The sequence below is a fragment of the Diabrotica virgifera genome, chromosome 7 (assembly GCF_917563875.1).
Source record: "Diabrotica virgifera virgifera chromosome 7, PGI_DIABVI_V3a".
Classification (NCBI taxonomy): Eukaryota; Metazoa; Arthropoda; class Insecta; order Coleoptera; family Chrysomelidae; genus Diabrotica; species Diabrotica virgifera.
In genome coordinates, this window is record NC_065449.1 from 73,608,425 (window position 1) to 73,633,397 (window position 24,973).

The window sequence follows — 24,973 nt, forward strand, 5'->3', positions numbered from 1 at the left end:
TCATTTAGGTTACACTTGGAACCTTCCTAATTCGCTTAGAAAATTTTTGTAATGTGATAAAACCGTACGTCAAATTTTATTAAAATTGACTTATTAGATTTTGAATAATAATTTTGCAATCTAAACTTTTTTTAAAAAATTAAATTTTTTAAAAATATTGCACAACAAAAACTAGAACATACAAAGATTTGTCAATTTTTTTACATATAAAGAAGCACTCCACCTATCTAATGCACTTTCCAGAATTGAAATCGGATTATTTAAGCAGCCTCAGCAATGTTTTAAATGTATAAACAATTTTTTGGCTTATAAACAAATTAGTGCTGTGGCCAGGAGGGGGTGCTACGGGATCCTTTATTTAGATGGACTTACCCAAGATTTTTATGTATTTTTTGACCCGTAGAACACGATTTTTTGGGTAACAGTTGATCCGGATATCGATAAGATTGTTATAAACAAAGAACTTGAGGAATTACATAACATCGATTTTTCGCAAAATAAAATATTTTCTGTATTTCTTGTGTAATTCTAAGCAAAAAATGTTCTTACAAGTTTTTTCGTAAGATGCATAGTTCTCGAGATAAACGCAGTGGAACTTTCAAATATTCGAAAAATTGCAATTTTTGAACGCGAATAACTTCTGACTAAAAAATAAAATAGCAATTCTGCTGACAGCATTTGAAAGTTTAAGTCAAATTATAGCAGTTTTAATTATTTGCATTGCTAAAAATTAATTTCTTTATTATTCAAACTATTGGTTTATAAGCCAAAAAATTGTTTATAAGTTTAAAATATTGCTGAGGTCCCTTAGATAATCCGATTTTAATTCTGTAAAGTGTATTAGATAGTTAGAGCATCTCTTTATAAATATAAATTAGACAACTTCTAAATGGTCTACTTTTTGTTCAGAAAGATTTTAAAAAATTTGAACTATTTTAAAAACATTTAGATTGCAAATTTATTATGCAAAATCTATTAAGTTTATTTTAATGAAATTTGGTACGCGGTTTAAGTATATTACAAAGAACTTCCTAAGTGAATTACTAAGGTTCTAAGTGCCACCAAAGTGGTTAAAAACATTGAATAACAACAGGCGTATTTTGCCCCCTTATTTTGTATTTATTGCTATATTGCAGAAAAGGTAATACTTTAAGATATTTTTGACCAGTCGTATATCATACAAAATTCAATTATCTTTTATTTTATTTCTATACGACTTTGTCCCAAAACGAATCGTTTTAAAGTTATTAGCAAAGAAAGGAGAAAAAAATCGAGGTTTTTCGCAATTTTTAAATATTTTAATTTTTTTTATTAATGTTCCGGGCATATTTGAGAAGGAGCATAAGTGAATTATTATTACTGAAGGTGTCACCTAACTTTATCTGCAAAAATCCGAATGCCACCTTTCACATTCAAAAATAGACGTTTTTCACAGATCCTTACTGGTCTATAATTAAACTTTTAAAGTTTGATTCAATACCCATCTAACAGATCGTATTTCTCCATTTTGTGTTCAAGGGTTTGTGTTCGGCTACTTAAGCAGTAAGTTCACTTTATTCATCTTTATTAGTTCGGTATAAGTAAAAACACAAATACAAAGACAGAGGAGATTTTTTCCACTGGAAGCTGTCCATGCATGCAGTCCGTTCGCACTGTAGCCTTTTGGATTATTGTGCTTTCTTCCATTTATTCTCATGACAGCCAATCCAATACAGTACTGCCCTTCACTAGCCAGTAAAGGTCCATTGGGTTAGTGCCATATACTTTAGGACTTGGGCTGCAGTCTCCATATATTGCTTGTCTCTTGCGGTCCAGAGCCTCGCAATCGCACAATATATTGTTATGCTCTGTATTTCTCTGTTTTATGAGATTTATCAGCAAATTCTTATTTTGATTAATTATTTAATTATTTTAATTACTTCTTATGTAAAAAAACCAAATTTAAATTGAATCTTCTAATAAAGTTTATTCTCAGGGCTATTTTATTTTTGATGCATTACCTTTGGTTTGTGGCTTCTAGTATCTCTAGTTGCTTACTTCCTCCAGGACAAAACAGGGAAATTAAAGACAGATAATGTCATATAAATGTTAAAAAATATTATTTATTTATCCAATATACCATAAACATAAGATTTTAAAATATGCTAAAAATTTAAATTTATTGCAACTATTTCTCCTCTAATAAATTAAGCTTTAATTCTGATATCTCCTCTGTTTTAACAAAAAAAAAATATTTAAATAATTCGTTGGTTATTCTTACAAAATTTGATAAAATTTATTTTCTGTTTTTGAATTTATTACTTATTTCTTCTTTAAAATTTGGAATGACTAATTATGTTATAGAATTTTTCAATACAAAAAATAAGCAAATATGGTGTGGATATAAACAAACTCTCTCCGTTTCACAAATGATTTGACTAACCTTTTTGTTTCTTCACTACTTCTTTTCCCGGATTACGTCGTGCTCAATTCTCCCACACGTACTCTTAGGATGTTGCGAAAGGTCCCTCTCGTCCAAACTGCTTCTTCTTTTTCTTCTTCTTCTTTTGCCCTTTAATTCGTCCAATTCTGAACATAGGCTTCCCCCAGTTTCCTCCATTCGCTTCTGTTTAGTGCTTTCTGTTTCCAGTGGGTTCCTCCTATCTTTTTAATATCGTCTCCCCATCTCATCTGGGGTCGTCCTCTTGCTCTCTTTCCTGTCCATGGTATCCATTGTTGTATCGTGCTATTCCACCTATTGTCCGTTTGTCTAGCGTTATGACCTGCGAAGCTCCATTTTAGCCTGGTTATATGTTGACCTGCGTCTTTGACTTTTGTTCTATTTCTGACCCAGTTGTTTTGCTTTTTGTCTGTCAATTTTACTCCTAACATTGCTCTCTCCATGGCTCTTTGTGTCTTTATTATTTTATCCATGTTTGCCTTGGTCAAGGTCCATGTTTGGTATGCGTATGTGAGAATTGGGAGTATGCACTCGTCAAACACTCTTGTTTTTAAGTATTGTTGTATTTTTTTATTCTTTAGTACCCATTTTAATTTTCCAAATCCTGCCCAGGCTAATCTGACCCTTCTTTTTACCTCCGCTGTTTGGTTTTCCTTATTTATTTTTATAATCTGTCCCAAATATATATAATCATTAACCGCTTCTATTGTTGTGTCGTTTAGTATTACGTTTCTATTGTCTTGTGTGTTTGTCATTGTTTTTGTTTTGGCAAAATTCATTTTTAGACCTATTTGTTCGGATTCATTTGCTAGTTCGGTTAGCATGGTTTGTAGTTCTTCAAAACTTGATGCTATGACTACTACATCGTCTGCATATCTTAGGTGGTTTAGTTTCTTTCCATTTATGTTTATTCCCATGTTTGTCCATTCCATTGTTTTGAAAATATCTTCCAGTGCTAATGTAAATAGTTTAGTTTACTACCAAACTGCTTCACAAACAAACAAATAAACAGGACTCGTTCGAATTATCGACTCAGTTTTCTCTCTGCACGATATCTTGTGCAAATAGATACCAATCGGCTACTCATTCTAGACAGAAACAGGAATCTTCCTCGGACACAGAAAATTAACTTCTCAACTCGGTCAACTATTTCGTTTCAACTTGATTCTGCTCGCAAAGGCCAACTTCACCACTTTACATTGACTTCTCTCTTTTGAAAAACCTGACTGCTGTCTCCAGATATTCATTACACAGTGTCTATTTTTTCTCTCGTCAAAATCAAACTCAACACTCTTATCCCTTCCATCCATCATTTTCCACCAATCACAAAACATCCTTTCTACCCACTACACCCGTATTATCATTTCTTAAGAACCAATTTAATATGTATACAACTTTGCAATTTGTTAAATTCCGGGAGACATCAAATTACTTTCGTTGTTTCAAAATGCTAAACAAAAAGCCTTACATTCTAAACTCGATAAATTTTTTTACCGCTTTTTTTTTTTTTTTTCTTCCGGAAGCCGTCCGTGCATGCACCCCGGTGGCACTGCAGCTTTTCAGCTTATTGTACTTCCTTCCATTTGTTCTCATGACACCCAATCCAATAATGCAGTGCCCTTTACTAGCCTGTAAAGGTCCATTGGGTTAGTGCCATACACTGTCGGACTTGGTTTGCAGTCTCCATATATTGCTTGTCTCTTACGATCCAGCGCCTCGCAATCGCACAATAAATGTCTGACTGTCTCGGTCTCTCTATTGCATAGTCTGCAGCTGAGATCTCCGTTATATAGTCCTATCGTGTGTAGGTGTCCTTTTACTGGAAAGTGTCCAGTTAAGAAACCTGTAATAATTTTGAGCTGATTCCTGTTCATTTTGAACAGTTCTTCAGCTCTTTTTGCGCATGTCTGAGGTATAAATCTCTTCGCATGCTTTTGCGTGGGAATTTCTTCCCAGTATTCTTTGTGCTGTCTTCGTATCCAGCCTCTTAATCGGTCTCTGATTGTGCTTTTGGGCACTCCCAGTGCCGGTTCTGGACCGAAGTATCCTGTTGCTGACCCTCGTCTAGCAAGTTCGTCAGCTTTTTCATTACCAGCGATCCCTTGATATCCAGGCACCCAAATGAGTTTTACCTCATTATGTTCCGCCAGGGTGTCAAGTTCTTCGCGGCATTCCCATACAAGCCTTGAGGTTATCCTTGGGTTCTTTAAAGCCCTCAAGGCCGCTTGGCTGTCTGAACAGATATTGATTCTCTTATTAGTATAAGTCCTCAATCTGTTTATCCGTGCACAGTGCAGGATTGCATATACCTCCGCCTGAAATACAGAGGTATATTCTCCTAGTGGGATGGAACCGTTATAGTTCCTATCCTCACTATATACTCCTGATCCCGAACCATCTTCTGTCTTGGACCCATCTGTATACCAGGTGTGGCCCTCATACTTCAGATGTCTGCCAGGATCTTCCCATACCTCTCTGGAGTGTATTTCCACCTGAAAAGGTATTTCCATTTTATATTTGGGGATACAATGGTCTGTTATCATCTCCCATATTGGATCCCCGCATATATCATTGATGCTGCAGTGTCCTTTGCCCACTGCAATTTTGCTTTGATTACCCTGCAGTCTATGTAACCCCATCCTTGCCTCGCCCTTCACTGTGATGTGTAAGGGAGGAAGGTCTAGTAAGGCTTCCATTGCTGCAGTTGGTGTGCCTCTCATTGCTCCTGTTATGCTGAGACAGACAAGCCTTTGTATCTTGCCTAACTTCTCTATAGCATTTCTCTGTTGCACCTTTGGCCACCAGACCAATGCTGCATACGTTATTGTGGGCTTTACCATCATGTTGTATATCCAATACATCATGTCCGGTTTAAGTCCCCATGTTCTGCCATGTGTGCGTCTGGTCACCATTAAAGTGGCCATCGCTCTTTTGGTTATTCGTTCCAGGTGTTGATTCCAGGTAAGCCTTGAGTCTATTATGACTCCGAGATATTTTACCTCCCTCTCCACCTTTAGGGAGATCCCCATGAGATTCACAGGTCCTATTCCCTCTAATTTTGTCCTTCTGGTGAAGGCTACTATTTTGGATTTGTGAGGGCTTACGGACAATCCTACCTCACTTGTCCATTTTGATACTACATTCAGGGCCTGTTGCATGTTATCCCTGACAGTTGTATTGAACTTGCCCTGAGCCAGAATGACAAAATCATCTGCATAGCCCAGGACATTATATTTTTTCCTGTTGAGCGTTCCAATCAGTCCGTCCATAACCAGATTCCACACTAACGGAGATAATACACCTCCCTGTGGGCATCCTCTGGCAACCCGTGCTGACATGGTCTCGCCCATCAGTGTCGAATATACCACGCGGCTTTTAAGCATGCATTCTATCCACCTGCAGCTTATTTCATCCACTCGTTTCAGCCGGATAGCCTTTGTGATTGCATCGAATGAGGTGTTGTTGAAGGCTCCCTCTATGTCGAGAAAGGCTCCCAACATCACCTCTTTGTTTTCCAGAACATACTCCACCCTCCGTACTAGATGGTGCAGTGCTGTTTCTGTTGATACACCTGGCCTATATGCATATTGGTCTTGTTCTATTGGTCTTTAAACCAATATTACATCCCTAATATGTCTATCTACCAGTTTTTCCAATGTCTTTAGTACAAAGGACATCAGACTTATTGGTCTAAGGGACTTCGCAGTCATACGTCCACCCTTACCAGGCTTAGGTATGAATGCTACCCTTGTCGACCTCCAAGCAACCGGTACATACCCCAGCGCAATACTTGCACGAAGTATTGTACACATTTGCTTGTACATTGCTTCTGTACCTTTTTGCAAAAGTACAGGATAAATCCCGTCCGTTCCCGGTGATTTATATGGTTTAAATGAACTTACTGCCCATTTTATTTTGTCTGGTGTCACCATCTCTTTTGCAGCTCTCCAGCTTCCCCTATTTCCATATTTCATGGTAACTGGTCCTTCTTGCTGTAGAACTTCTGGTGTCATCATTCTGGTGACCGACCCAGGGAAGTGAACATTGAAGAGTTCCCTCAGCGTCTCTTCACTGGTCTGTGTGTAATCGCCTGACTCCATTTGGAGCGTGGCGATATTGCTCTTAGGTTCTTTCGAGAGAACCTTTTGGAGTCTAGCCACTACTGCAGTCTGTTCTATCTCCTCGCAGTGCTTCCTCCATGATTCTCTTTTGGCTTTCCGTAGAGCCTTGTTATATTCAGTCAGAGCTTTGCGATATTCGCTCCACTCGCCTGATCTCTTGGCAGAATTGAATTCTTTTCTCGCATCTCTCCTTCTTTTAGCAAGTTCATTGTTCCACCAGGGCACTTTCCTGTTGGAGCTCCTCACTGTTACGGGACAGTTATCTTTATATGCTTCTATGACTATATCCTGAAATTGTTCAGTAGCCACATCTAGCTCTATTGTGTTCCTTATCCTCTTTATAGCCCCACAAAAACTATATGTCAGGTCTTCTTGATACGCTTCCCAATCAGTTTTCCTGGGGTTTCGATAAGTCTCTGTTTCGTGCTCATAGCCCGTTATTTCAAAGTATATGTGTCTGTGGTCTGAGAAACTCGCCTCATCAGACACATGCCAGTTCCTAACGATGCTGCTTGCAAATGCAGTCGCCATCGTTATATCGATAACCTCCTTCCTATTAGCAGTCACAAAGGTAGGTTTGTTGCCTACATTTAGTATGTCTAAATTATATTCCATAATAAATTGTAGTAAGTGCTCACCTCTTTCGTTGTTTCCGGTGCTCCCCCAGCTGATGTGATGTGAGTTGGAGTCACAACCGATGATTATCTGTGATCCTTTGCCTCTGCAGTCTCTCATCAGCTCCTCCAATTCCCTTGGTGGTGGTGGGTTAGGATCATCATAGGGCAGATAGGTTGATCCGAGTATTATCTCCTTCATCCTACCTCCCTCTGTAACTTTTAGTATTACTGCTGTTAGATCCCTAGAACAGAAATTAGTTAACGGCAGTACCTTAATGTTGCTTTTAGCTATTATGCAGGTTCTTGGTACTTCAGCGGATCTACTGTAAATAAGTTCTTCACTTATTCCTGAGAGACCTTTTATTTTACCCTGGTTTACCCAGGGTTCTTGGATGAGAGCAACATCAAACTTTTCCATCGCCACAGCAAGTTCTGCCGAAGCTGCCTTACTGTGTTGAAGGTTGGCTTGGATCACTCTCACCTTTGTCATCTCCATCTGTCTCCCGCACGATCTTGAATGCTACCCTTCCCATCCTATAAAAGGCCTTGAGTTGGGTCTGCTTCAAAGCCCTAAAGGAGACCTTGTCGATCGAGTACGCAAGGATTTCTCCTTGCCCCTCGACCTTCTGGCTTTTCAGTGTCCAGTCTGTCGTATTGAGCCCTGCATTCTGCTTGCCCAAGCGACTCCTGAACACTTTTTCGCTTATGCTGGTCTCAGGCACGTGCACAAGCACAATCGGTCTTCTCAAGTCCTTGGATTCGATCAACTTCAAATCCGCCGACTCCCAGAGATCCCGAAGCTCTCGTACCGTCCCCTCCAGCCAAGATTTGGTAGGCTCATTCGCGCAGTGGATCCACAGAATCCCCGCGCTGAATGTAGTTCTTAGGAACTGCAGTGGATTCTGACTTCCGCCGGGTGCCTTATCCACTGCCTCTTCCAGTTTTGTTCGAACCAGTTCTGCTTGTTCCTGGTTCAGTTTTACCTCAGGATGACGTCTGTCTACCACCGCCATCCTCAGTTTGTCTGTCACTTCGCCGTAAGTGCCAGTCTGCGTTTTACTGCCCCTTACCTCTTTAGCGCTAGCAACTGTGCCAGTCTGCGTATTACCGCTCCTGGTCGCGTTGTTAGCTGCTTGTTTCGTAATTCCCTTCGGTCTTTTGGCCTCGGGGTTTTTTGTTGGGGTCGAGTTGTCAGACCGGGTCCTTTTCACTCCCGTGGTCTGGTCACTTTTCCCCTTTTGGCCTTTGGTCTTATGTGGGTTCTCTTTAACCCACGTCCCAGCAGCTATTTTTTCGGCTTTCTTAAGCCTCCGTTTTTGAGCCCCAGATAGCTTTTTTGTCCCGAGACTTAGTTTCTCGAGGCTTGTCTCTAGCTGGTCAGCTTCAATACCTCTCTCCTCGGCATGGTCTGCTGTTTCCACAGCTCCCTTGTCCGTGTGTTCTATATGGTCTGCTGCTCCCGCAGCTTCCATTCTTGTTTCTTCGGAGAGGTCGCCCATTTCTGAGTCCCTCTCCGCTTGTTTAATGTTTCTCTTTGGTTCCACGATTGTTCCCACGAGTAGGGTCGAAATAAATGTCGAGTACGGCAGTGCGCCCTTACCGCACCAAGGCTATATTCCCCTAGAGTTCGCCATCTCTCTAGGGCATCGCTTCAGATACACTTTACTCCCTGTACCATGCATCCCGTTGGCACGATGCTGTTACACCTTAGGATTGGGAGGATGGATCATTTGGCGTTACCCAGGGTGCACCACGTGGAGGCGATCCAACGCTACACCCCTGTAGGGTGTTTCCTTATTTATTTTTATAATCTGTCCCAAATATATATAATCATTAACCGCTTCTATTGTGGTGTCGTTTAGTATTACGTTTCTATTGTCTTGTGTGTTTGTCATTGTTTTTGTTTTGGCAAAATTCATTTTTAGACCTATTTGTTCGGATTCATTTGCTAGTTCGGTTAGCATGGTTTGTAGTTCTTCAAAACTTGATGCTATGACTACTACATCGTCTGCATATCTTAGGTGGTTTAGTTTCTTTCCATTTATGTTTATTCCCATGTTTGTCCATTCCATTGTTTTGAAAATATCTTCCAGTGCTAATGTAAATAGTTTAGTTTACTACCAAACTGCTTCACAAACAAACAAATAAACAGGACTCGTTCGAATTATCGACTCAGTTTTCTCTCTGCACGATATCTTGTGCAAATAGATACCAATCGGCTACTCGTTCTAGACAGAAACAGGAATCTTCCTCGGACACAGAAAATTAACTTCTCAACTCGGTCAACGATTTCGTTTCAACTTGATTCTGCTCGCAAAGGCCAACTTCACCACTTTACATTGACTTCTCTCTTTTGAAAAACCTGACTGCTGTCTCCAGATATTCATTATACAGTGTCTATTTTTTCTCTCGTCAAAATCAAACTCAACACTCTTATCCCTTCCATCCATCATTTTCCACCAATCACAAAACATCCTTTCTACCCACTACACCCGTATTATCATTTCTTAAGAACCAATTTAATATGTATACAACTTTGCAATTTGTTAAATTCCGGGAGACATCAAATTACTTTCGTTGTTTCAAAATGCTAAACAAAAAGCCTTACATTCTAAACTCGATAAATTTGTTTACCGCTTAACCTTCTTCGAATTTTTTATAAAATGTCTTATTGTCCATTGCAAAGCGAAATAAACTGTATTGTCTAATCTGACCTCACCATTGTTTTAAGTCCGTTCAAAAACCCATTAAGAAAACCACCTTTTTAACGATTTCACTTTCTGCGAAAACACTGATTACTAACTAAATTATCCTATTACAATATATTAAAAAAAATTATACAACAATATATGTCTGACTGTCTCAGTCTCTCTATTGCATAGTCTACAACTGAGATCTCCATTGTATAGTCCTATCGTGTGTAGGTGTCCTTTTGCTGGAAAGTGTCCCGTTAGACAGAAAAGTTAGTCACATATTTATTGTCAAAAAGCTTACAACAATAATTTTTCAACCGAAATTAAAACAAAATGATCCATAACACAACGTTTGTAATATATAATTTAACAAATTTAATTTTAAATTCAAAAATAAAGTAAATAAAACATATGTTTTAACCTTATTTAATAATACAATATAATAATTATAATTATTTTTAAAATTATCCTTATTCACTGCTCCAAATATTTCATCAGCTGCTTAATCTGTGTCTATTTTTTTGAAATTACCATAATAGCCTAAAATTTCGTCATTTTCCAGTTTTTCAGGACGAAGTTTTTCATTTACTTGCATTGTCTCCAATTTGTCAAATCGGTCTTTATACTCAAACATTTTCTTTTTCCATAATTCTAAAAAATAAAGATTAAAGAATCAAAGTAAATACCAAATACATATAATAATGTAGAGTTTGAGGATAAAGAGACTTGGTGGTGGTCAAATGAAGTACAAGGAAAAATAAAAGAGAAGGGAAAATTATATAAAAAGTGGCAAGAGACCAGATCGGAAATAGATCTTCAAAACTATATGTTCGTCAAAAAGGAAGCGAAATTAGCAATAGCAAAAGCTAGAGTAGAAGCGTATTCAAACTTGATACCAGGGAAGGTGAAGCAAAGATATATAAAATAGCCAAACAGAGAGCAAAGAAAGCAAGAGATTTTAATCAGATTAGATGTATCCGAGATGAAAATAATAAAATACTAATTCACGAAAAGGATGTCAAAAAGAGATTGAGAAAGTTTATTAAATGAAGAATTTGACAGACAACCTGTGGAGTTAACGGAGACAGTAACAGCAATGGTTACCAGAATAACAAACGAGGAAGTGGCACAAGCGCTTCAAAAATTAAGAAAGGAAAAGCAGTCGGACCAGATGATATTCCCAATATGGCTTTAAAGATGGAGTTAATACAAATAAAATGTTATCTGTAGATAGTCAAAGGAATGTGAAAAGCAATAGTTTTAAGTACCTAGGATCGGTATTACAGAGTAATGGAGAAATAGATGGAGATGCATGCAGTAGAATTAGGGCTGGATGGATGAAGTGGAAAGAAGCGAGTAGTGTGTTGTGTGACAGAAAAATTCCAATGAAGCTGAAGGGAAAATTCTACAAAACAGCTATAAGATCGGCTGTAATGTACGGAACTGAATGTTGGGCAGTGAAAAAGAAAGAGGAACAACGAATGCATGTGATGGAAATGAGAATACTTAGATGGATGAATGGAGAGACAAAGACGGATAAAATTAGAAATGAGTATATTAGGGGAAGTCTAGGTGTGGCACCAATTGATGCCAAAATGAGAGAGCATAGGTTAAGATGGTTTGGTCATGTTCAACGTCGAGACGTTAATCACCCAATACGAAGAATAGCTGAAGTGCAGATTCCTGGAAGGAGTAGGAGAGGAAGACCAAAGAAGACCTGGGGGCAGACGATAAGGCAGGACATGTTGGTAACGGGGATTAATATTGATATGACACAAGATAGAATTATGTGGAGAAATGCAATTAGAAAAGCCGACCCCGCATAGGGATAAGGCAAAGAGAATGATGATGATATAATAATGTAGAGTATGATGTGTTTTACATTCTGTCAGTGGACAGTCTGGCAAATGCGTAGTTATTTGCGTTAAGAGAAGAAATTTCACCGGCAAAAAGCTACATGGAAGGTTCGGTCTCGAAACTATTATACCTTTTAAAAAGGGTCAGTATGCAATCTAGGAAAACACTAGGTCTAAAAAGGTCTCAGTGGAGTAGCCCAAAGGCTCAAAAACTGTCAGAACTCTAGAAAGCTTACTAAAGTAATGATAAGTGTTCTCAATTGTCAATTCATATTCATATTGATAGAGCAAAGTGAAAAGAACAGAAAAACAGATTTTGCCAATATCTAGCAGAAATTTTGATTTTTATTCAATTGAAGAAAATATTTGCGTAATGAAGAAATCTTAGCTACAAATGAATAACTGAAGTCCTGTCCCTATATTAATCAGTTCATCTCGCTGTAAATCTTGCTTGACTAATTAGTTATTATTAATAATAAAACAAAATCAAAATAATCCTGCAAGTTTTCGTGCATGTAACAGTTAATATAGAATCGATATATGTATATCTATGTTATTAATCATAGCAAATAACACAAATAAAATTACGAAACGAGAAAATATATTATGTAATTAGAAAACTAAACTTTTTTTCGTAGAAAATATTACGCCGCAAGAGACACGTGTAGTGATTTTCCCCAACCCACGTACATAGTATACGGAAAAATAAAATGAACAGGATTTACCTACTACCTTAGCTTCCACAGCCTATCCGTCTTTGTAGAGTCGTACACTCGGTTAAAATCAGCAAAAAATTGATATAGTCGATCGGATAGCTCAGTGCGACTAGCGGCTGACCCGCACTTCACTTCGCCGTGACGTATGTGAGTTCAAGCCCAGCCAGGCCATCGGAAAAACAAAAAAGGTTAACGCGTCAGTATAAAATTCTAAATATGAGTCTGGCGCTTAGACTGGAATATGCGGGCATCTGATCGGCCTAGGAGGGAGCAGTACGCCAAGGGATAATGGTTTGCGGCTCGGTGATTCTCTCCCATAGATCCCTGCCGGAAGGGCGTTGACGCCTAAAATACCGGTGTATATATATATATAAAAAAATTGATATACATCTTTGCTGTATTCACAATATTTTGTGAAAACAAGAAGATGTCACTTAAAAAATTTATTTCGCCGAAGCGATGACGGCCGCGATGGCGGTCGCTAATTCAATAATTTTTTCCCATCCAAAAAGTGCACAACCAAAAAGTGCACAAAGAAGTTTTCACATCAAAAATTTATTTCGTCCAAACGATGACGTTCGTGATGACGATCATTAATTTAATATTTTTCCCCATCCAAAAAGTGCACAACGTCCGTAAAGAAGATTTCACTTCAAAATTTTATTTAGCCGAAGCGACGACGGTCGTTAATTTAATATTTTTTCCACATCCAAAAAGTGCACAACCTCCCTAAAGAAGTTTTTACTTCAAAAATTTATTTCACCGAAACGATGACGGTCGCTAATTTAATAATTTTTCCTCGTCCAAAAAGTGCACAACGTCCCTAAAGAAGATTTCAATTCAAAAATGTATTTAGCCGAAGCGATGGCGGTCGCTAATTTAATGCTTTTCCCCATCCAAAAAGTGCATAACGTCCCTAAAGAAGTTTTCACTTCAATAATATTTTTCTACAGCAAAACTTTGCTATCTATGAAGTGCTGCCACTATAATTTTGATCACTAAACATAACAAACGAATGAAAATGAAGATCTTAATGTAGGTAAACATGAAATTCGAAAAATACTTGAACAGCTGAAGAACAGACAAGCTTCAAGTAAGGACGAAATACCAAGCCAATTACTGAAATACTGTGGTAGTCCGTTCACTCACGGTAAAATATTGCAAAACCCATAAAGTACCCCGCACAAACCTTATGGAAATTAGTTCCCAGTGGATTTAGTTCATACTTTGCTAAAATACAGTTTGAAGGATTGTGATTAAAAGTTCTCATGGGCACATCTCGATCGTATGGAGGATTTTCAAGATATAGAGGCACAACCTCGGAAAATTATAAGCTTTATTGGGTATTCCAATTCCCTGAGTTACTGGTTATCTGCAAAATGTAGAAGTTTGGATCAAAGAAAAGTACTACTAGTCTAGGATTTTTTCCTGGCTATCCAATGGCGACCTTTACTTTGACCTTGATCGTCAACGGACGTCATCTTCTAGAGTTTCGAGGGTTTTCGGCATTCAATTGATAAAGCAGATTATTCATGGGTTTTTGGGATCGCTAAATACGAATATGCCATGAAAATTGACCTCCAGTGCGCGTGGTGGTCAGAACCACTGCAAGGGACGTCATCTTCTAGAGTTTCGATGGTTTTCGATATTTAATTGATGCAAATGAATTACTGGAAGGTTTTTTGAGGTCGCTAAACACGAATATGCCACCATAAACGACTCCCGGAGCACCTGGTTTTCAAGGTCAATGAAAGGGGCTCCTGGAGTTTCGAGGGTCTTCGGTACTACATCAATGCAAACAGATTAGTTACAGCTTTTTGGGGTTACTGAACACGAATACGTGATCAGCACAGAAACATGAGCACCTGGTGCCTAAGACAGGTTATCTTCTGGAGTTTCGAGAGTTTTCAGTACTAAATGAATGCAAATGTATTATAGGTTTTTGGGGTTGCTGAACATGCACACATTATCAAATCTACCCCACGAATTACATTGTGCGTACGGCACGTGATCATCTCGAGCTTCGAAGGTTTTCGGCATTAAATTGATAAAAATGGATTACTCATGGCTTTTTGGGGTCGCTGAACATGAATACGCCATCAGATCTGACCCATAGAGCACCTGGTACCTAAGGTTATTTATCTTCTTGAGTTTAGAGATTTTTCGGTATTCAATTGATACGAATGGATTACTCATGACTTTTTGCAGTTGCTGAACACGAATACGCCATCAGAACAGACACTGGGCACCTGGCGACTAAGGCACGTCATCTTCTGGAGTTTCGAGAGTTTTCGGTCCTAAATTGATGCAAACGGTTTGGCACACACCGAGTACTCAGAGGTTTTCTGAGTTGATGTTCAAAGAAAGCGTACAAATTGGTGAAACATTTTTTTTTTGCTATTTGTAGATTTTTATTAAAATAACTATGTTGTGCTATTCAATTGTTATAATTATTTATGAATATAAACTCGATTTATATCTGATAATGTTTTTCCTTCATTTATCTTAAAATCAATTTACTTTATTCTATTTTGATAGTGTTATTCACCGTGGCCACTAAATAGTTTAAAGTCTTTTATCTAAGTCATATTCGTATTCAGCAACCCCAAAAACACAAGAGGAATCTGCTTGCATCAATTTAGCGCCGAAAACCCTCGAAACCGCAGAAGATGACGTGCGTTAGGCACCAGGTACCCCGATGTCTTTTCTGATGGCGTATTTGTGTTCAGCAGCCCCAAAAACCCATGAGAAATCCCCATCTGCATCAATTTAATGCCGAAACCTGTCGAAACTCCAGAAGATGAATTGTCTTAGGCACCAGATGCTCTTGTTATCTATGCTGATGACGTATTCGTGTTCAGCAGCCCAAAAAACCTATAACTAATCTATTTGCATAAATGTAGTGCCGAAGACCCTCGAAACTCCAGGAGCTCCTTTCATTGACCTTGGAAACCAGGTGCTCAGAGAGTCGGTTGTGGTGGAATATTCGTGTTTAGTGACCTCAAAAAATCTTCCAGTAATTCATTTGCGTCAATTAAATGTCAAAAACCATCGAAACTCTAGAATATGACATACCTTGCAGTAGTCCTGGCCACCACGTGCTCCGAAGGTCAATTTTGATGGCATATTCGTATTTAGCAATCCCAAAATTCCTGAGTAACCTGATTATATCAATTTAATGCCAAAAACCCTCTAAACTCTAGAAGACGACGCCCGTTGAAGGTGAAGTTCAAAGTAAAGGTCGCCATTGGATAGCTAGGAAAAAATTCTAGACTACTGAAAATCCTTCATACGTTCTAGATGTGCCCATGAGCACTTTTTATCAGGATGCTTCAAAGGGTATTTTTCCAAAAAATTAACTTAATCCACTGGGGCCAAATTTCCAGCAGGTTTTTTCTGCGGGGTACTTTTAAAGAACCGCTCGGAATATTATTAAAAATATTTATTAACTAATAAAATAATTTTTTATTACCTTGCAGTTCTGCGCAAGATTTTTGTTTGCCTCCGAAGTCACTTGGTAATATGTCCAGTGGGAGATGTTTTAGCACTTCGTCAAGAGATCTGTGACTATATACCTAAAATAAGACATTGCTTGCAAAAAAAATAAAAAGCCTCACATACCATGTCAGAATTGTTAAAAATAAATTGAGATGAATTACGGGTGCATTATAATAAAAGTACATATAATACAAGAATAAAAACCCTCTACTAAACGCCGTAAAAATTGGTGGCGCATACAATATTCCAGCTACACAAGACCTGATACAGAAGTCATTTGTAGCTCTGGCTACATAGTAACTATACATACTATAGCCGTATTCGCGCTGTACAACCTGAACCTATTCAGAGTAAGTTCGGGATTAGTCTCCAAGGCGCAGGCGTCAACGTAAACTTATCCTGGACATGTTCAGGATTTTATTATCCACGAACAATTTTCGGATTCGTAATGTAATGACGGGTTGCATACATTAAGGTTAGAGAAGGAAGCCTTTTCTTGTCCCTTTCTTATTTCGAAATCAATGCAACAAATTTTTATGTCAACAATAACAAAGAGAAAGAGAATTTTCTATTCAATGCCTTTCGCAGAAGTTAGAAATTTGATCAGCGTCTTTTATTTCGACAATATAATTTGGTATTTTCACCACAAAATCCAGCTTAAAGTTTTGTAGAAAGTAAAAGATTGTTGAGTTACTTGGAAATTGCAGCTTGTTATTTAGATATAAAAATTAACTTTAACTTCCAGGGGGTTAAACATTATCTGAAGGAAGGAATAATTTTTAGTAAAGCAATAATTTCCAATTTTGGTATATTGAATTTGATAGGTTGTGGAATTTGTTTTGTGGTTTATTACCCCACAAAAATAATGAAATATAACAAGACACAAGGAATAGTTTCAGAATAAGTTTGATGTGTTGTTTATGTTTCATTATGTTCAATTAGAGACGAATTTAACTCATAAATTAAACTGAAAAATAAACCACAAGAGTAGGTAGGTACTTATAAGCTCATCTAGATAGAAGAAATTAAGTAAAAACAGAATACAATTTATTGTAATACTACTGTAAATAGATAATTATAGAAAATATCGAATGAAAAGTAATAAGATAATAATACTAGAAAAGGTACCTACGTATTTATAAACATACTAAATGGAAAACTTGACCAAAACAAATAAAAAAGCTTTAATATAAAAAATATTAAAATTTGTTTGAAGAAGATTTAAATGATAAAATACTTTACATAATTTCAAAACTTTAAAAACCGGAATCTACACCTACAAGTTGTTTAACAATATTTTAGGTTAAGAATTGGAGAGAGTAAAAACAGAATGGTTAGAATGTCAAGAAACTCTTCCCAAATATTTTGTGCGCCTGTGCGAACTTAAAATGCGAAACAAAATTCTTGAACGTCGAGAGGCTATCCCGGACACGTTCAGGATCTTTTTTCTGTACTGCGCGAACACCGAATTAAAAACCCGGACGGTATTTAGAAAAAAAAATTCGACCTCCGCGAACGATCAATTTTGTAATGCGCAGGCGTTCTCCCTCTGGGTACGTTCAGGTTGTCCAGCGCGAATAGATCTTATAACATTGTTAGCAATTGTTAGTAAACCTTGATACGTGACTCCAATGAATTTTGTTACGGCAGGACAAACCGCTAAAGAGCTGTTCATTCGTCACTCGTCACGAACGACGACCTGTCAGTTTTTGGAACGAACATAAAGGATTTTCTTCACAAAGAACACATTATTTAAAAAAAAATATTATTTAAGGTACTTACCCTATCTGATAATTTTTTCTTTAAGAAGGTTTTAAATAGAGTTATTGTGTGATGATAATATGCTGGAGCATTAATAAAATGTATTGAGTGTGTCCTGAAACTGTGCACCCTCTGAAAAATAAGAAAATAGTATTTGTGTATTTAAATTTTAAACATGTTAGGATGTTTCGAATGATAAATACTAAGGCAAATTATGATCTGGTGAACGGCAATGGAATATGAAGAAGACGATATAACGAACTTTATACATATAATATATACATAATATTACCATGAACCAAATATTCTTAAATATTACATTAAAATGGGACGTCTAATAGGACGACGTTTGTAGACTACGAAAAAGCTTTCGAAAGCATAGAACACACGGCAGTAATAAACGCAGTTCAAAATTGTAGAATAGACAGCAGATATATTCACTTAATAAAAGAAACTATGAACTAAGCTACAGCTACATACTACCTAAATGGAAATGAGTACACGAACCCTGTACCATTAAATAGGGGAGTCAAACAGGGAGACACTCTATTACCCAAACTGTTCACCTTAGTTTTGGAGGACGTTTTTAAAAACCTAAATTGGAAATATAAGGGAATAAATATCAATAACCGTTACCTCAGTAATCTACGATTTGCGGATGACATAATACTGATTGCTACTGACCTACAAGAACTGCAAACGATCCTTTTAGAACTACATAGGTACCGCATCTTCTACAATAGGACTTAAAATAAATTTAAACAAATCAAATGTCATGAACTCCGAAGAAACCGTGACAATAATAAACGACATAGTTATAGAAAAAGTTGACGAATATAATATACTTAGGTCAAAGAATAATACTAAATCGGGAAATTCAAACGGAAAAAATAAAAAGAAGAAGAAAGTTAGCATAATCAGTATTCGGCAAACTGAAATATATACTCAGCAATCAACAAATTTAGCTACATCTTAAATCTAAAGTTTTTGGTGCAAGCATTATTCCGAAAGGGGCACAAACATGGACAATCACACAAAAGAATATGAATATACTCAGAGTCACTCAACACGCAATGAAAAGAGCAATACTAGTCATATCACTTAAGGACAGGAAAACAAACACATGGATAAGATAGAATCACGGATGTGGTACAAAAATCTTAAAATTAAAATAGGAATACACTAGACATATAGCTAGGAGCGATCTGAACAAATGGCATAAAACAATTCTAACCTGGAGACCATACCAACACAAAAACCCAGAAGCAGACCTCCTATGAGATGGACAGTAAATCTGAAACGGACTGCCGGGAAAAATTGGCTACAAGTAGCGTACAATAAAAAACAATGGAAGGAAAGACTTGAAAAGGCTTATGTTCAGATGTGGACGTGAATGGCTATAGGAAGAAAAAGAAAAAGAAGAAGAAGAAGAAGAAGAAGAAGAAGAAGAAGAAGAAGAAGAAGAAGAAGAAGAAGAAGAAGAAGAAGAAGAAGAAGAAAAAGAAGAAGAAGAAAACCGTCTAAGGCTCAATGCACATTTGCGTCTTTTCAAGTCACGTGGAGGTTCGGCAGTACATGAGTTGTAATCAGTCACAGCACACTCGAGCAGAACCTCGGCGTGCAAGCCGATTGCAAGTGACTTGCAAGCTGCGTGACCTATCGTAGCACGCCAGTTTCTGTTTGGCAGTCTGTGCTGGGAAATCAGTGAGTACACGTTGACCGCGCGACAGAGAAACCGCTCAAATGTGTATTGATGGGAAACTTGGCTTGAAAACAAACGGATTGATCGCAATCCGAAAACACGCAAGTGTGCATCGATCCTAAGCTAGGTAAGGCATGTAGTGTGGATGGAAAAAAGTGACACAGCAAGAAAAACGCTCCTTGATAGACTCATTCGTCAGAGAAGAAGAGGAAGGCCCAGAACACAGGTTTCTTAATAACATCGATAAAGATATGAAAAAGGTATGCAAATACTTGCTTACCAAAAAAAACGCCATAGATAGAAACGACGAAACGACTAAAGATAAATTATTTTTAAGGAGGCTATGACACACTACTATGCTAGAAATTTTATTCCATAAATAGTTCCACATTTAGTGTATAAAAGATTTTATTTACCTTGGACTATTGGTCAGTAAGAAGGAAGAAAATTTTAGCATCGTTTATGTAAGTTCACATGAATACGTATAAGAAATGAGATATAAGTAATGGTAGATGAGCCCAAGCGGGTATTTTTGCAGTTACTCGAGCGCGTCAGAATATAATATGAGAAGAAACCAAGTACCCCTACCATATATTGGATCTTAGTACAGTATTTATTTCTTCTTAAAAAGAAATTAATTAGCGTTGCAAGACAAACACATGTAATTTTTCAAAGAGTGAGCAACACAAAGAAACCTTTACGCACAATATAACGAGCGATGCACAATTATTGGGATCAAAGCTACCTGTGCCAAAAATTACGTGTGTCTTGTTTTAATAAGAAAAAAGACCGCCGGAGTGTGACGTCACGGCCAACTGCGGCTATATTCAGTGTTGTTATGATCACTTTTCCACACAAAGAATAAAGATTGAAAACACATTGAAAAGATACCCAATCTCAAGACCTTTTAATTCGTATAAAGTTAAAATTTTGCTTCCTCTGCTACTTTTTATGTTCAATTATAGTGTTTTTTAAGTTGACGTACGTACAGTGACAAGTATCCTGTCAAAGTTGACGTAAACTGGAAAGTATATCTGAATTCATAATAGACATGCACTGTATAGATATCTCTGTCGTTCAGAGCCCACCTATGGTGACAATAATATTCGATCAGACGTTAGTAATGCCGTGACTTTCAGTCTTTTTTTTTCTCTGACACAAGTATTAACACATCGTAGCTCTGTTAGCTGCAGGTGTGACATTAGAAATGTCCAATGCAGAATATGCATTATGCAATTTTCATCATTTGACGTAACTGAGAGTGCATATTATTTGTGTTTTCATATCCTGTAGATAACATTATTTTCTTTCACCAATTCCTAGTCTAAGTCTAATAAAAAATTTGGTTTGACATCCAAAGGGTTTCCATCGTATTTTGGATCCATTGATTTCCAAATTTTAAAAGCATTTATGTCTGAAATATCTAATAGGTGATAAAACATTACCATGGGCCACCTGCGTGTTTGGCACTGTGTTGTGTATTGTTTTGTTTTGTTACAATGGAGAATCATTTCAGGTTTATAGGAGATCATCAAATTCACTCTCGTTAACCAATTCTCTGTTACTCTCCTCGTCAATATTTTCTTGATTTGCCACATTTTGGTCAAATTCCGGATCGTAGCTATCCTTTAAAATCTTAGTTCATCTTCGATACAAAATCCACTTACTCAAATTTCTTGCTCAAACCAACTTTCCACCAAAACAAATATTAAGGATTTTAATTAAGATTGTTACTGACAAAGGCTTTCGAGTGTGCTAAATCTTCTTACACAAGAAGCCGCACCGACTCTATAAAATCTTGCAGATTATATATCACCAAGTTGACCCTAGTATTTCAAACAAAACAAACGTACAATAATTGTAACATAATTCTCTCGAGAACACATTTGAGAAATTCATAAGTTTTAAAATATTATGGCTAACGTGGGTATATTATGACTTATGACTGTGGGTACATTTTCACCCCACTGTCGCTTTTCCAAAAAACCCCGTAAATGCGAAGAGTTTTAAATGGTGTAATGGTGGAATGCGTGCAGAATTGAATTTAATGCGAATAAAAAAATTTAAAATAATCTAAAAAAATTATTAAAAAAATGGGTGAGAAAAAGAATGTCTGGGGTGCACCTACACCCCGCACCGGCTTTCGAGGGATATATGAAGAAAAATTTAAGAACACTAAAAGTTCAAGGCTCGAAAATTCAAGGCAACAACGGAAAAACTGGAAGTTGATTTTGGAATACCGAAGACAAAATTTCCAAAGTATGTCGAATATAATATTGGAACATGAACTTACCTCTAAAACAAAAGCTATTTGTTTCAACGTCACAGGAGTTATTCCAGCTGCAACACTGAATTTAACACGTTCACAATCGACAAGATATATTTCACCCATTGACAGGTCCTCATGAATTCGTATCTCGTAAATATTTTTTAGACCATGAGCTGACATTTTGGCTACGCTTCCATTTTCGGAATCTTTATATTGTATCACAGTTAACCTATGTAAGGACGGAGTAAGGACAGGTACGCAAACGAAATTTCTAAAAACATTATTTATTTATTAGTTGAAGTTTTCAGAGAACTAAAACTATTGAGGTAATTGAAATTTTGATTTCTAGCCCCAAACTTAAAAATACTTTTTGACCTGGAAGACAAACCCAAGAAATTAGTATTTTTTTTAATTTCATACGTTTTAATTGATATTTTAACCCGGCATTGGTCGACAAGATTTTGTCTCACTCTTTCAGGCTATTGCACACAATTTTTTTCTTGGTAAATTACATATGCTGTAGTTCCTTCCAATCTCCTTATTATTATCCTTTCTCTACAATCGAATAGACTCGTCTGCTCAGATGGTGGTTCAGTTAACTTAGTATTACCCGATTGTTAAGTCAGTGCGCTTCATGTGAGATATTATCTCATCACGCGACCATAGTGTAAAAAGCATTGTTTTATTTTTTATTTGCAATATGAATCCAAAATCGAGAATTTTAGAACGTGGCCTTATTATAGGAAGCACAAGAGAAGAATAAAAAAATGTAGTACAAATTCGAAATTTATATTGAAATATTAAAATTAATATTATTTATAAATTTTTAGATCAAAACGAACAAACGCATCAACAGCCACATTGTGTATACAGCTAATAATTATCATTCTTATCATTAGTTATTAAAAAACAGTTTAAAATCTATTTTGAAAATTTTATTTTGCAAAAAAAGGCAGAAGTTTAATATGTGAGACAAAATCTCACGCACGAACACTCGCGTGAAAACCAACCTAGCGACCAATGCCGGGTTAAATATATCTTACACTTTTTCTGGATTGTAAGTATTAGTAATTTGGTGCCTGTTCTTCATATTCATGTACCATGTCCTCTCAGAATGTTGGTTACCACCATAGCTATCTTAATTTTATTCACTGCCACCCTAAATAGCATGATTGTATCAACACCATACCAATCTCGCAAGTTCTTCAACCATGAATTTCTTCTTCGTCCTGGACTGCGTTTGCCTTCTATTTTACCTTGCAGAATATTTTGTAGCAACTGATATTTTAGACCTCTCATTACATGTCCGAAATACAATAGCTTCCTATTTCTAATGCGTCTTATAATCTCAGTAGTCTTTCTGAGACGTTTTAGAATTGTGGAGTTACGAATCTTTTCCTCCCAAGAAACTTTTAAAATTAATGTTTCTATAGCACCACATTTCGAAAACCTCAATGCGATTTAGATCGATGTTATTCACAGTCCAAGACTCAACACCAGAAAGTAAAATCCAGAACACGTAGCAGCGAAGTAGGCGGATCCTCAATGCCAATTTTAGGTCTCTATTACATAATACCTTGGACATCCTGCTAAATGCGGCTCTGGCCTGCTCTATGCTAGATTTAATTTCGCAGTGACTCTGCAGTTACTCGAGCGCGTCAGATTAGCATATGGGAGAAACCTGGTACCCTACAGATGTACCTCTACCATATATTGGCTCTTAACACAGGGGAGTTCGTTGAGGGGGGCCCGAAAAATAAAATCTATCCTTAAAAAAAATCGAAATTGTCAGATTAAGATAAGGTAAGTTAAGTATATGCAAAAGAGTCTATATTTCAAAAATCTGACACTTTGTGCCGGGTGTAAGGAAATGGGTGAGTCCCAAAGTTTCACAAGAAAAAAGCGAATATTTCGCGAAATGAACGACATATTGAAGAACTTAAAAATATATGCTCAATATTTTTTAAAATCTATCGAATGATACCAAACACAACTCACCACGGAGAGGGGTGGGGGGTAAATTTAATCTCGCGATATTTCGCGAAATGGACATCAAATCGAAAAACTGTAAAATAAACTTTTTCAATATTTTTGAAAAATCTATCGAATGGCACCAAACATGACCTTCCACGGAGGTGGGGTGGGGGATACTTTAAAATCTTAAATAGGAACCACCATTTTTATTGCAGATTTGGATTTCCTACGTAAAAATAAGTAACTTTTATTCGAAACGTTTTTTCGAATTATGGATAGATGGCGTTATAGTCGGAAAAAAAGAATGTTGGAAAATTAAATTAAAAAATGGCAAGCGCCCACTAAAATGGAAAACTTTTTTTGGTTTTAGGACCTACTCTTCAGAACCCAATATGTTACCATAACGCTCGAGTGACTGCACATTTAGCATACTTTGCTTCCCTGCTATTACAATTTAACTGATATCCAAGGTAAACAATTTGGTCAACTTGCTCAAATTTGGTATTATTTACATATAGACGGTTTCATATTCACATTCTGTTGTTTACTTATTACGAGTATTTTGGTTTTCCGTATATTCAGATCCAGACCTGGTTTCTGACAACTCTTAACGACGCTATCAATAAATGTTTGCAGATCTTCTTGAGTAGAAGATAGGAGTACTGTGTCGTCCACATATCGCAAATTATTGATGACTTCACCGTTCACAATTATTATTCCTTCTTGTTTTTCAGAAAGTAAATCTCTGAAAATTGTTTCGGAGTAAACGTTGAGAAGAGGCTCGACAAAATGTACTCTGTCGTACTCCTCTTTTAATATTAAGAGCCTATGATTCCAATTCGTCTACTAAAACTGATGCCATTTGATTACAATACAAATTTGCAATTATGCAAACGTCTATGTCATCCAAGTCAAACTCATCTAGAACTTTGATCAACATAGAGTGTTTAACACGACTAAATGCCTTTTGAAAGTCAATAACACAACAGTATATCTACAGATATATCACATCTTTGAGCAAGTATGTTCACCCCAAACAATGACTCTCTCATTACAAACCTATTACAGAAACCAAACTGTGTGTGACTTAGGTATTACTCACATTTATTATAGATACGACCATGTATTACCTTCAGAAAAATTATGTATAAATGATTTAACAAACTGACGGTTTAACAATCAACACAGGTTTTAGCTTTTTAGTCCAGGAACCGAATCTTTTCACATCGAAATTTTTACAGAATGGATCGATTTGCTTGAAAATTTTAGAATAAGTAGTGGATAGTCCAAGGATTAAAATATATAATGCTGAAAGGCGCTATTACC

General features: G+C 36.9%; 1 protein-coding gene across 2 annotated transcripts in view; it reads right to left on the minus strand.

Moving 5' to 3' along the window:
- LOC114335006 (alpha-tocopherol transfer protein-like) overlaps positions 1–24,973 on the minus strand; it is a 124,099-nt gene that overhangs the window by 83,935 nt on the left and 15,191 nt on the right. Inside the window, exons 3-6 of one of the 2 annotated variants that reach the window (XM_028285155.2) lie at positions 21,698–21,944; positions 17,724–17,834; positions 15,916–16,018; positions 10,209–10,522 (exon numbers count right to left, since the gene is read on the minus strand). The exons of the other annotated variant lie outside the window; for it this stretch is intronic. Coding sequence (XP_028140956.2) covers positions 10,374–10,522; positions 15,916–16,018; positions 17,724–17,834; positions 21,698–21,944 — 610 coding nt within the window. The 3' untranslated portion in view covers positions 10,209–10,373. Of the gene's footprint in view, positions 1–10,208; positions 10,523–15,915; positions 16,019–17,723; positions 17,835–21,697; positions 21,945–24,973 lie in introns of those variants that run through there. 2 annotated transcript variants of the gene reach the window in all.